Below are 12,848 nucleotides of genomic sequence, written 5' to 3'. Positions count from 1 at the left end.
AGTAGTCATAATAGGGGAACATTCGGGGAGAATTGGCTTCGGAAAGGCTCCAAGAATCTACATAGGCTACTGTGTGTGTAGATTCACGCATGATGGCAAATATTGCTATGAGGGTAAGAATAATGCCCTGCCATGATACACACGTGCACACACAAACCAACACACACACACGCACGCACGCATGCGTGCACGCACGCACGCACGCACGCACGCACGCACACACACGCATGCACGCACGCACACGCACACACACACACACACACACACACACACTCGTCACGTATTATCTCCATCTCCCTCATCTCTCTCACACATATGCATGTCCAGACATGTCCCAGTTGATTTAGTAGTCTGAGGCATGCCTGTCTGTAAATTGTCTATCATGTTCCTGCTGTCCCTTGTTCCCTGACTGGGAATTAAAGACAGAGGGACGTAGACCAGGAGAGAGAGCTTTACAGAGCTGTGTGTGACGTGGGTGCGGCCATATTAGCTGAATGAGTAGAGAGGTAAGTCGCCTGGGAAACAGAAGGTATCAGGGTATGGTTCCTGCAATGATGTGTCTAGGTCATTAGTTCTCAAACCTTTACGTGTAGAGGACCCCCAAAATTATATGTATTTGACTGCGGACCGCCATCAGAAAATGTTTAGTGCTGGGGGACCCCCGGACGAAAAGATTTGAGTTAAAAATGTTTATTGAAAGGTATAATATACATTTCAACAAACATTTTTAACTCAAATGAAAATTTTAGTTAACGTGAAAATGTGCGCTAATCTTTGAATATATTATATACAAAGATTAGCGCACATTTTCACGATTTTCCAAAAATAGCAGATCTACAAGTTCATAGCGCAGCACGAATCATAGTGAAAATAGCAGATCACGTTGTGAGCATATGAGGCTATTTGATCTATTTTGGATGATTTTCGAGATATGCAGGACACACAGACACGCACGTGCACGCACATGCACAAACACACACGCGCACGCGCACACGCACACGCACGCACACATACACACGCGCGCGCACACGACAAAGATAAGGATTGAATGATTGTGCTCTAAGTTTGAAGGGATGCGATGAAGAGGTACAGTAGTTAACCACTTAAACCCCATTATGGTTGACAGGAGTCCCTCAGGGCTATATACTAGTGTATTTTCTGTTTTCTGTTATTGTGGGGAAAGCTTTCGCTGTTGTGAGCTTGTCAATCTGCTATTTTCTGCGAAAGCCTTCCCCACAATAAGGATGCTGCAGGTTTAAGTGGTTAACGTAACCACATAAATCCTATAGGCCTTTTAACTTTTTTGATACATTGTCCCATCCCATTTTCCCTTTACACCAAATCTCTTAGCCGAACATCTACAAGCTTGCATTGTAAGTTGCATCACGACGCGCTGTGAGCTTGTAGATCTGCTATTGTCGCCAAATGTTCACAAAGTTTTTCCCGAATGTTCTCCTACTGTATTATGACATTGCCAGAATGGAGACGCTAGCATTCATGAGGTTAAAAGGTTCTTATTTGTGCTGACGGCGAACTGGCTTAAAGGACTTAGCCTACAGTTGAAAAGTATTGGCGAACAGGCTGCAGTTTAGATTTGCACGACCCATGCAATGTAGCGCTGTGCGCTGAATTATCATATTTACATTTGCATACATGCAGCCCTACCAGATGCAAAGTGGATCTTTTCTGTTGCTTGCAACACACAATAGTGAATCTGGGCCTGTGATTTGTAAGCTTGTACCAAATGGCCTTCCTGTATGAAAATAAAGTGCGTGCGTGCGTGCGTGCGTGCGTGCGTGCGTGCGTGCGTGCGTGCGTGCGTGCGTGCGTGCGTGCGTGCGTGCGTGCGTGTGTTGCGTGCGTGTGTGTGTGTGTGTGTGTGTGTGTGTGTGTGTGTGTGTGTGGGGGGGGGATCTCTATAAAATGGGTTTCAATGGGATATGAGTTTTTAATATGATTTGTAATAATCCAAATGTGTGTGTATGAAGTGTACAGTGAATAATGGCCTAATTGGTCTGTGTGTGTGTGTATGTTGATGTGTGTATGGTTAAGTGTTGATTTTCCCAAGGTTTGAGTTCATTAAACTGACATTTATATCGATGACTAAGCATGTTTGTCCTTGACACACACACACACACACACACACACACACACACACACACACACACACACACACACACACACACACACACACACACACACACACACACACACACACACACACACACACACACACACTGCCTTTCTGTGTGTTTATCAGGGTTGTTGGATTACACAGGGATTGCATTGTTCTGCTGTGCTATTGACTCACTGCCTCGGCTGAAGCAAGGGAATTCATACAGTACTTTACACAAAAAACATTAAGCATTAACACATAAAGACACAGATCATTATGACAAACAAAAGAACCACATAAAAGGACATTTGAATTAAATTAAAAACGAGAATAAGCTAAAAAACTAAAACAAAAACAACAGAAAGACGACACAATAAAATGACAGTGCAGAGGTGTTATGCATTGGGCCATATGTGTATTTCCCTTTGTGGTGTCTTGCCCTGAGCAGTGTGCATGTCTTTTCCCCTCTTGACTGAGTGGTGCTGATTTAGTTATTGGTTACCAGCTGGTGTGAGTGGTGACTGATTGTGGCTGAGTGTGATTGGCTAACTAGTTGGTGGAACTTGGCTGGTGATTGGTTGCTGTGACCATGGCTCAACTATAAAGATGGCTGTCACCATGCATATAGTACATGGATGTTTTCCTTCTGAACACACTAGTATGCTGTGCCTCAGTGTATGTAGTTCTCAAAGTTGGAGAGGTTCCAGGTGGTCCCCAGCATAATTGGTTAATAGCATCACAATTAGAGTTCTCAATGTTCATAGAACATGGTAAGTTACAAGTTAGTAAGTTCTGCACAAAATAGGCTAAAGCTTACGGTTAAACCCCTGTTGTCAACTTGTCACGCATCTCTCATTGACTCATTCTCTCTCTCTCCTTCTCTCCCTGACCGTCAGGGAGACACTGCTGCTGCTGGCTGTGTCATTTATATTTCGTCCTTCAATGGTGTCGCGCCGAACACAGCAGCAGACCTACACACCCGAAACGTGTTCATCTGTCTTCTATCCCGGGCTTGCAGATCTGCTCTGACCTGTTAACCTATGGCTGTACACGCCCACCAATTGGATCATCCTCTGCCATTGCCTGATTTATGGCCGTTTAAGAAACCGATCTACAAGTTCCAAACGTGTTGGATCCTGATGCATTGTAGACTTCAGTGGGCTTGTAGATTGAATGGCTATTTGGTGCGCAACACCAGCCTGCATTTAAGTATAAATCGGGAGGAGGATCCAATATCAAAGCAGCATGCTGCCCAGGCCAGCATAGCAGCAACTTCTCGCTGCCTGACAGACTGTCACTTTGTGTGTGCCCTGTAGCCCTGACTGAGCCTCCCTCCACTCCAGTCACAGAGTAAAAGTGAAACGCCAGTCATCGGCGTCAGCAGCATCTTCATAATAGATACTTTTTTCATTAACATTTTTTATCATGTAGCCCGAGGCTCGGCCCGGCCCCGAGTAATTGGCATACATTTGCGGCCGGCTCGGCCCGAAAACGTCGGTTAGAGCCGGTTAGGGTCGGGTTCGAGAAGAATCACAATCATTTTGGGGGTCCTTGACATGAAAAAGTTTGAAACCACTGTCTCAGTGTTTGTTAGACTTGATAGTGTTAACATGTGGTAGTGTAGGGGTGGTGGCCTTTGTTTTTTTGTTACTCATTTGTTCGTTTTTCTTTTTTCTTTTGTTAGACATAGTAAGATCCCTGTGCTTTTATTTTCTTTATGATAAAGGTAAGGGTAAGACTTTATTCTGATTAGGTTTTTATGTCCAGGGGCCCACCCTGAGGTCATTTTACCCCTGTTTTCAAATCTAAAAATAAACTAGGCTAGGAGATCTGGCTTGAGGATGGGGGAGTCGGCGCCGGCGTGGAAAATTGCGGTGGTGCGTCTGCTATCTGCGGGCCGGTTATGGTGGGCCTGTCTGGGCCAAAATGCCAGGGCCGAATTTTGGTCCCAGTCCGGCCCTGTCTCTGTTGGTTTTCACCTGGTGTTGGCTGGCTGGACTAGGAAGGAGGGAGTTTTGTGTTGCACCTGGTGACCCCTAAGCTGGGTCATAACAGAAGAAATGAGTAAAAAGCAAGAGGTAGTAGCAAACAGAACAGCCTTTATCTTTGATTTAACTGAGAATTGTAGCAGACCTGTCGGGTTTTCTGGGAGTTTGTTCCGGATTTGTGGTGCATTAAAAACTAAACTGCTTCTCCACATTTTAGTTCTGACTCCGAGTTGGACCATTACAGGTCCATTTGGTTCCATTTGTACTCTCTCAGAGTTATGGGGGTCCTTGAAATAAAAAAATGAGTTTGAGAATCACTGGTTTAGAGAGACAGCGGACATCGGTGGGGGTGGGGTTGGGGGAGCATGCACATTGGTTTGTGTAGTGAGTGCAGCAGAATGTGCATATGTGCATGAAATTGAAGGAGCAACAGCATCAATGAGAAACAAGATTTTTTTTTCTTTTCTTTTTTTCGCAGGGTTGGCCTTGCGTTCCGGCCCGGCATGCAAAATGCACCAAACAGCCCACTGAGGCATGAGATTCAGATTGGACCACGCCGCTGTGCTCTTTATGAGAACGGACTGTATGTACGGTATGTGTGGTGGCAAACTCCTGCTGTGCGCTCATATTGTATAACTCTACGCTGTCCCTTTCTGTTTCTATTTCCTCCACCTGTCTGTCTGTCTGTCTGTCTTTCCTCCCTCCCTTCTCATTCCTGCTCAGTGCTCCCTCTCCTCTTCCTCATTGTTAAAGGATTCAATCTCCATGCAACTGCTCCATTTAACTAACAGCACTTTTAGACTAAAAGGATGACACAAAAAAGTCCTGGGGCCTTGTTTCCATTGTGGTCCTATGTATTAAATTCATCAACAGATCATATTTAACACATTAATTGATTGATTAAGCTCTTATATATACTGAGCTATTCCTGTTTCAGCACCTCTTGATTCTATAGCCATGAGGAAACTAAATGTGTTTCTCTGCATCAACATTTGTGGGCAACCTTCGTCTGAACAGTCGCCTTGTAACTGATAGCCAAAAACTGTACTCAAGTAAAAGAAATGTTAACTTAAAACAATGACTCGTATACAAGTAAAAGTAGTCATCCAAATAGTTACTTGAGTATAAGAGCAAGAACATACAGTATCTAGTGCAAAGACTACTCAGGTACAATTCATACAATTAGATACTTCATATGATCTGATTTATTGTCCCATTTAAAACATTTTATTATTACTTATCAGACAACCTGTGTATACTAGAATACAGCTCACAAACTATACAGCTTAACAGCCTCCCTCCAGTACAAAGTGTGCTATGAAGCAACATTTGAAGGACTTTGATCCAAAACGTGGTTGATAACACATACAAAGGCAGTTGAACAAGGGTTGCCTAAGGAATGCTGAACAAACTTTTGTTTGCAAATATCAAAATAATGATTTCCGCTCATATCAGACAACATAAAACAATAAAATGAATTGAGAATAAAACGTAACTATGGCACATATTTACATTTCTATTCTGCACTTTTCAAATTTATCAAAGCAAGAAAGTTGCCAATGAAGGGTTAACTTCTACGAGGTGTGGGCCAATCTCAATCACGTGATAAAAAACGTATATGTATATGTATATATTTATGTATATGTATATTATTAGGAAATAAGTGACAGTCCAATGATATCATAAAAAACAATTATTTAAGGGAATTGCTGTTTTAATTTGTTGATACCTAGAAAACCGTATACGTCTTTGTGAGAGAGAGAGAGAGAGAGAGAGAGAGAGAGAGAGAGAGAGAGAGAGAGAGAGAGAGAGAGAGAGAGAGAGAGAGAGAGAGAGAGAGAGAGAGAGAGAGAGAGAGAGAGAGAGAGAGAGAGAGAGAGAGAGAGAGAGAGAGAGAGACTAAACTAAACTAAACTGTGCTATATATATAGCTAACTTGACTTTATTCCTTACTTATCATTGTGTAGGAATGGCATCTGCCAGCAGTCTCCTGTCTGAAGAGCAGTTCCTGTGTTCTATCTGTCTGGATGTGTTCACTGATCCAATCTCCACTCCATGTGGACACAACTACTGCAAAACCTGCATCACACATTACTGGGACACTAGTGATGTATGTCTGTGTCCACTGTGTAACAAAAGGTTCTATAAAAGACCAGAGATCTTTGTCAATACTTTCATTTCTGAGATGGTTGATCAGTTCATGAAGTCAAAGCAGCTGCAAAAAATCTCCAACACGACTCAGGAACCTGCTAAACCAGATGAAGTGTCATGTGACGTCTGCACTGAGACCAAGCTCAAGGCTCTTAAGTCCTGTCTGGTGTGTCTGGCCTCTTACTGTGAGACTCACCTGGATCCTCATCAGACATCCACACCGTTAAAGCGACACAAACTAATTGATCCTGTGAAGAACCTGGAAAACATTATGTGTAAGAAACATGACAGACCTCTGGAGCTGTTCTGTAAGACTGACCACATGTGTGTTTGTCAGTTCTGCACTGAGTCAGACCACAGGTTCGAATTACATCTCTGAAAGAGGAATATGAAGGAAAGAAGGCAGAGCTGGGAAAGACAGAGGCTGAAGTTCAGAAGATGATCCAGGAGAGACAAGAGAAGATTCAGGAGGTTAAACACTCAGTAGAGCTCAGCAAGAAAGATGCAGACAGAGAGATAGCAGACAGTGTGCAGGTCTTCACTGCTCTGGTGAGCTGTATTGAGAGAAGCCAGGCTGAGGTCATAAATCTGATTGAAGAGAAGCAGACAGAAACACAGAAACAGGCTGAAGGCTTCATTAAAGAGCTGGAAAAGGAAATCACTGAGTTAAAGAAGAGAAGCTCTGAGCTGAAGCAGCTCTCACACACTGAAGACCACCTCCACTTCCTCCAGAACCTCACATCCATCAACATCCCTCCACCCACCAACAACTGGACAAAGGTCAATGTCCATCAGTCTTCATATGTGGGGACTGTGAGGACAGCTGTGGCTCAGCTGGAGAAGACACTCAGTAAAGAGATGAAGAAGCTGGGTGATGAGCTGAGGAGGATCCAGCAATATGCAGTGGATGTAACTCTGGACCCTGATACAGCACACTGTGAACTCATCCTGTCTGAGGATGGAAAACAAGTGAGTCATGGAAATGTAAAGAAGAACCTTCCAGACAACACAGGGAGATTCTCTAATAGGTTTTCTGTCTTAGGAAAACAAAGCTTCTCCTCAGGGAGGTTTTACTGAGATATGAGATTCAAGTTAAAGGGAAGACTGACTGGACTTTAGGAGTGGCCAGAGAGTCCATCGACAGGAAGGGAGCATGCACATTGGTCCCAAACAATGGTTACTGGACTATAGGGTTGATGAAAGGAAATGAGTACAGGGCTGCTGCTGACCCTCCTGTCCTCCTCACTGTAAGAGAGAAGCTCCAGAAAGTGGGAGTGTTTGTGGATTATGAGGAGGGTCTGGTCTCCTTTTATGATGTGGAGGCCAGAGTTTATATTTACTCTTTTACTGGCTGCACCTTCACTGAAAAACTCTATCCACTCTTCAATCCACATAACAACATTAAGGGTAATTCCTCTGACGATCTCTCCTGTCAATTACACAAATTAAACTAATCCTCAGCTTTCCATGAAAAATTAATTGTGATTTAAGACAAGTGTGTATATTTAAGGTTCATGTTAGCTTTTTTCATCAAAATGTCAAATCCATCCAATATTGTTAAATTAAATGTTCTTACAATTATATTTAAAGAACTTTAATTCATTTAACAACATGTCTGAAAAGACTAATATGGTTTGCAAATGGCGTTCCCCTTTGAAGATTTTAGGTGAAAAATCTTTAGAGCAGTGGTTCCCAAACTTTTTTAGCTCGAGGCTCAAAAGAGAAATGTTATGTCTCCCCGGGACCCAAACTAGTTAAAATAGCCGATCTACAAGATTACGACACGTTGCATCGCAACGTGTTGTGAGCTTGTAGATCGGCTATTTTCACCACTTAAGAGTATTTTTTTAATGGATTATTTTTTTAAACGTTTGAATTTGTCTTTAAACTATGAAAAAAATTCTTTCTTTTTTCTTAAACCTTTTGAAAAAAGAATAATTACAAATAATGTAGGAAACTAAAGGGGTATTCACTCGTGACCCATACAAATTGGTCCGAGACCCACATATGGGTCCCGACACACTGTTTGGGAAACAGTGCTTTGTCTCTATAGAGACATGCAATGATTCTGATGTTAATAATAAACTCTTTTACGGTATGCAGCTGATGTTAATGATTAACTACTTTACAGTATGTAGTCACACACCACTTTTTTCATTTTGTATTCAGTAATTTTTTTTAATTTTATTAAGAGAACGCTTTACTTATATTCTATTAACATTAACATTAATATTTGATTCATTACAATGCTATGGATTTCACCTTTAAATGAATTCTGAGAGAATACAAATGGAAACAAATACTCACTTTGTATGTACTTGGGTTGGGTCCAGCTTTGTCTGGTTTATACTTGTAGATTTATACTTGATCGTGTGCCAATAATAGCCGCTCTACAAGCTCACATGTCTGTATCATAAATAACCTAATTTATGTTTATGTTTTTGTTTTGTTTTTGTATTTCGTTTTGTCTCTGTTTTGTATTGTGTTGTTGCTCCCTGCCTCAAAAGGACCACAATGGAAACAAACCTTCGGGCTTTCTTGTGTTTTTATCCTTTTTAATTCATTTTCAATAAAGTGCTCAATCAATAATACAGTATAATGTAATATAATATAGTTATTTTAGCTTGTTTGCTAATATTATATTGTTAGCACAGTCTGCGGAGCATGTCACACCAACATGTCGCATGTACTACTTGTATGTTGAGGGGAAAATAAAACCTCTTTCTATTTTTATAAATAAACCTCTTTTAATCCTAAATCTTCAACTTTTGTATTTGACATTACTGCTGAAAGTGTTGATTATAGATAATAATACCTTAGGTAGTGAGAGGGTGGCAGGGTGTATTTTAAGGGTGGCATGATAGATGTATTATTTTGTTCCATAGGAAATGATATCTTCCTATAATTCCACAAACCTCTGAGACCAAACCTGTGAGGCCGAACCTGTGAGCCCAAAAATGTTCTGCCCGGTTCTCCTCAGTGCCTGGAGCTAATGATCTCAAATTGCGCACAGCCATTGACCATTACCATGTGCATGGAACTGCGAAGCCTGTTTTTTGATATCACTAAATCTCAGCTGTTTATTCGCATTTTTGTGTCAAAGAATGTCGCCATGCTTATGCTGGCTGCTCAAACTGCGCATGCGTCGCATCTACAGCCCCACTGCGTTACACTGTTGCACGCACAGAACACTCGGCTCCGCGGCCGTGTATGCGCGGACAATCACGTGCGCATGCACGTTGGGGAGGCATGTGTCAAAATGTACATTATTTGTGTTCGCGTGACGGCTGCGTATGTGTGTTCGCGACGGGGGACAGCTCTGGCCGCATGAGGATGTACCCCTGTGTGTGTGTGTGTGTGTGTGTGTGTGTGTGTGTGTGTGTGTGTGTGTGTGTGTGTGTGTGTGTGTGTGTGTGTGTGTGTGTGTGTGTGTGTGTGTGTGTGTGTGTGTGTGTGTGTGTGTGTGTGTGTGTGTGTGTGTGTGTGTGGCGGGGAAACGGCTCTGGCCGCATGAGGGTGTGTGTGTGGGACGGCTCCGGCGGGGGGGGCCGCAACGGGACGTGCAATAACCCCACGTTTGCAACTACTTTTGCCTGCGCACTTCACCGGGTATGGTCTAGTAATTATAACCTTTTCTAATAATGTCCATGTTATTTACATACAAGCGAAGGTACTCATGTTGTGTCTAAGGCTTCAAGACTCTTTGAACAGTCTTGGCCTATTCTGCAAAGGCATACATAATTACACACACACATCGACAGTGGGTTTTAGACTAAAGAAACTCATATTTAAAGAGGTAGAGCCCACACCACACCGTCTTCAAGATAAAAGATCACTTTATTGAGTTGACGTTTCGATACTCACAGGATCTTCATCCTAATACTGTAGAGTTAGGCCCTAAATTGTGTGTGTGTGTGTGTGTGTGTGTGTGTGTGTCTGTGTGTCTGTGTGTCTGTGTGTGTGTGTGTGTGTGTGTGTGTGTGTGTGTGTGTGTGTGTGTGTGTGTGTGTGTGTGGGGGGGGTGTGTGGGGGTGTGTGTTTGTGTTCTGCACTTTATCTGCACTTTATCTGCACTTTGTCACATCATGAAAGACGACACCAGTTAAGGGTTAACTGCTGCTGTTACATAATCTCAATGACGTATCAAAAACGAAAGTTAAAACCACAGCAGTGTGTCTGACAACAGAGCTACGTTCTCTTATAACAACTACACTTCAAATCAACAGGATTCTTAATAAACAGAAAGGACTTACAGACATTGACAGGTGAGCATATAGGCTACATAAGCTTTTCTGTACAGAATACAGACCAAAAACGTATGTGTTTTTAACTTGTGGTTCTTATTTCATGTGGTTCTACTGTATATATATATATATGTGTGTGTGTGTGTGTGTGTGTGTGTGTGTGTGTGTGTGTGTGTGTGTGTGTGCGCGCGTGTGTGTGAGAGAGAGAGAGAGAGAGAGTTAGTGGGGGAGAGAGAAAGAGTGAGTGTGTGTGTGTGTGTGTGCGTGTGAGTGAGTGAGTGAGTGAGTGAGTGAGTGAGTGAGTGAGAGAGTGAGAGAGTGAGAGAGAGAGGGTCGCTGTTCTTTGGTTGTAATAGTTTTTTTTATGTGAAGTGCATTAAGTCTAACTGGTATGAAATGTGCTACAAATAAAACTGACTTGACTTTCACTTTTGTTCTCAGTGTGTATAAATGGCGTCTGCCAGCAGTCTCCTATGTGAAGAGCAGTTCCTGTGTTCTATCTGTCTGGATGTGTTCACTGATCCAATCTCCACTCAATGTGGACACAACTACTGCAAAACCTGCATCACACATTACTGGGACACTAATGATGTATGTCTGTGTCCACTGTGTAACAAAAGGTTCTATAATAGACCAGAGATCTTTGTCAATACTTTCATTTCTGAGATGGTTGATCAGTTCAGGAAGTCAAAGCAGCTGAAAAGAACTTCCAACGCAATCCAGGAACCTGCTAAACCAGATGAAGTGTCATGTGACATCTGCACTGAGACCAAGCTCAAGGCTCTTAAGTCCTGTCTGGTGTGTCTGACATCCTACTGTGAGACTCACCTGGAGCCTCATCAGAGAGTCACTACGCTAAAACGACACAAACTAATCGATCCTGTGAAGAACCTGGAAGACATTATGTGTAAGAAACATGACAGACCTCTGGAGCTGTTCTGTAAGACTGACCACATGTGTGTTTGTCAGTTCTGCACTGAGTCAGACCACAAATTACATAACATTGTATCTCTGAAAGAGGAATATGAAGGAAAGAAGGCAGAGTTGGGAAAGACAGAGGCTGAAGTTCAGCAGATGATCCAGGAGAGACAAGAGAAGATTCAGCAGGTCAAACACTCAGTAGATCTCAGCAATAAAGATGCAAACAGAGAGATAGCAGACAGTGTGCAGGTCTTCACTGCTCTGGTGAGCTGTATTGAGAGAAGCCAGGCTGAGGTCATTGATGTGATTGAAGAGAAGCAGAAAGAAACACAAAAACAGGCTGAAGGCTTCATTAAAGAGCTGGAACAGGAAATCACTGAGTTAAATAAGAGAAGGTCTGAGCTGAAGCAGCTCTCACACACTGAAGACCACCTTCACTTCCTCCAGAACTTCACATCCATCAACATCCCTCCACCTACCAAGGACTGGTCAAAGGTCAATGTCCATCAGTCTTCATATGTGGGGACTGTGAGGACAACTGTGGCTCAGCTGGAGAAGACACTCAGTAAAGAGATGAAGAAGCTGGGTGATGACCTGAGGAGGATCCAACAATATGCAGTAGATGTAACTCTGGACCCTGATACAGCACAGTGCTATCTCATCCTGTCTGAGGATGGAAAACAAGTGAGTCATGGAAATGTAAAGAAGAACCTTCCAGCCAACACAGAGAGATTCTCTAATTTTTCTGTCTTAGGAAAACAAAGCTTCTCCTCAGGAAGGTTTTACTATGAGATTCAAGTTAAAGGGAAGACTGACTGGGAATTAGGAGTGGCCAGAGAGTCCATCGACAGGAAGGGAACAATCATGTTGACCCCGAACAACGGTTACTGGGCTATAGTGTTGAGGAACGGAAATGAGTACGGGATTGCTGCTAAACCTGTCCTCCTGACTGTAAGAGAGAAGCTCCAGAAAGTGGGAGTGTTTGTGGATTATGAGGAGGGTCTGGTCTCCTTTTATGATGTGGAGGCCAGAGTTCATATTTACTCTTTCACTGGCTGCATCTTCACTGAGAAACTCTATCCATTCTTCAATCCATGTGGCAACAATCGTGGTAAAAACTCTGTTCCACTGACCATCTCTCCTGTCATTTACACACATTAAACTAATCCTCAGCTTTCCATGAAAAGATTCATTGTGATTTAAGACTAAAGTGTTTATATTTAAGGCTCATGTTAGCTTTTTTTCATCAAACTCTCACATCCATCTTATTGTTAAATTAAATGTTCTAACAATTATATTTTGAGAACTTCAATTCATTTTTACTACTTAAAAGTATTTATTTCCCTCTAAATATATTTTTTAATGAAATTATATTTGAAAAAACGTTTGAATTAGTTTTTAACCTATAAAAACTGATTTTTTTTAGCA

The 12,848-nt window shown here is 42.3% G+C and overlaps 1 protein-coding gene across 1 annotated transcript in view; it reads left to right on the top strand.

Moving 5' to 3' along the window:
* Positions 1–6,073: 6,073 nt before the first annotated feature.
* LOC308089081 (uncharacterized protein) overlaps positions 6,074–12,848 on the top strand; it is a gene marked incomplete at its 5' end in the record, with an annotated part of 18,201 nt that continues 11,426 nt past the window's right edge. Inside the window, 3 exon segments of the mRNA XM_080433653.1 lie at positions 6,074–6,614; positions 6,617–7,322; positions 10,949–12,563. Of these exon segments, the coding sequence (XP_080289779.1) occupies positions 6,074–6,614; positions 6,617–7,322; positions 10,949–12,563 (2,862 nt within the window).

The sequence above is a fragment of the Gymnoscopelus braueri genome, assembly GCF_963280865.1.
Source record: "Gymnoscopelus braueri genome assembly, chromosome: 7".
Lineage (NCBI taxonomy): Eukaryota > Metazoa > Chordata > Actinopteri > Myctophiformes > Myctophidae > Gymnoscopelus > Gymnoscopelus braueri.
This window is presented reverse-complemented; position numbering and strand designations above follow the sequence as displayed.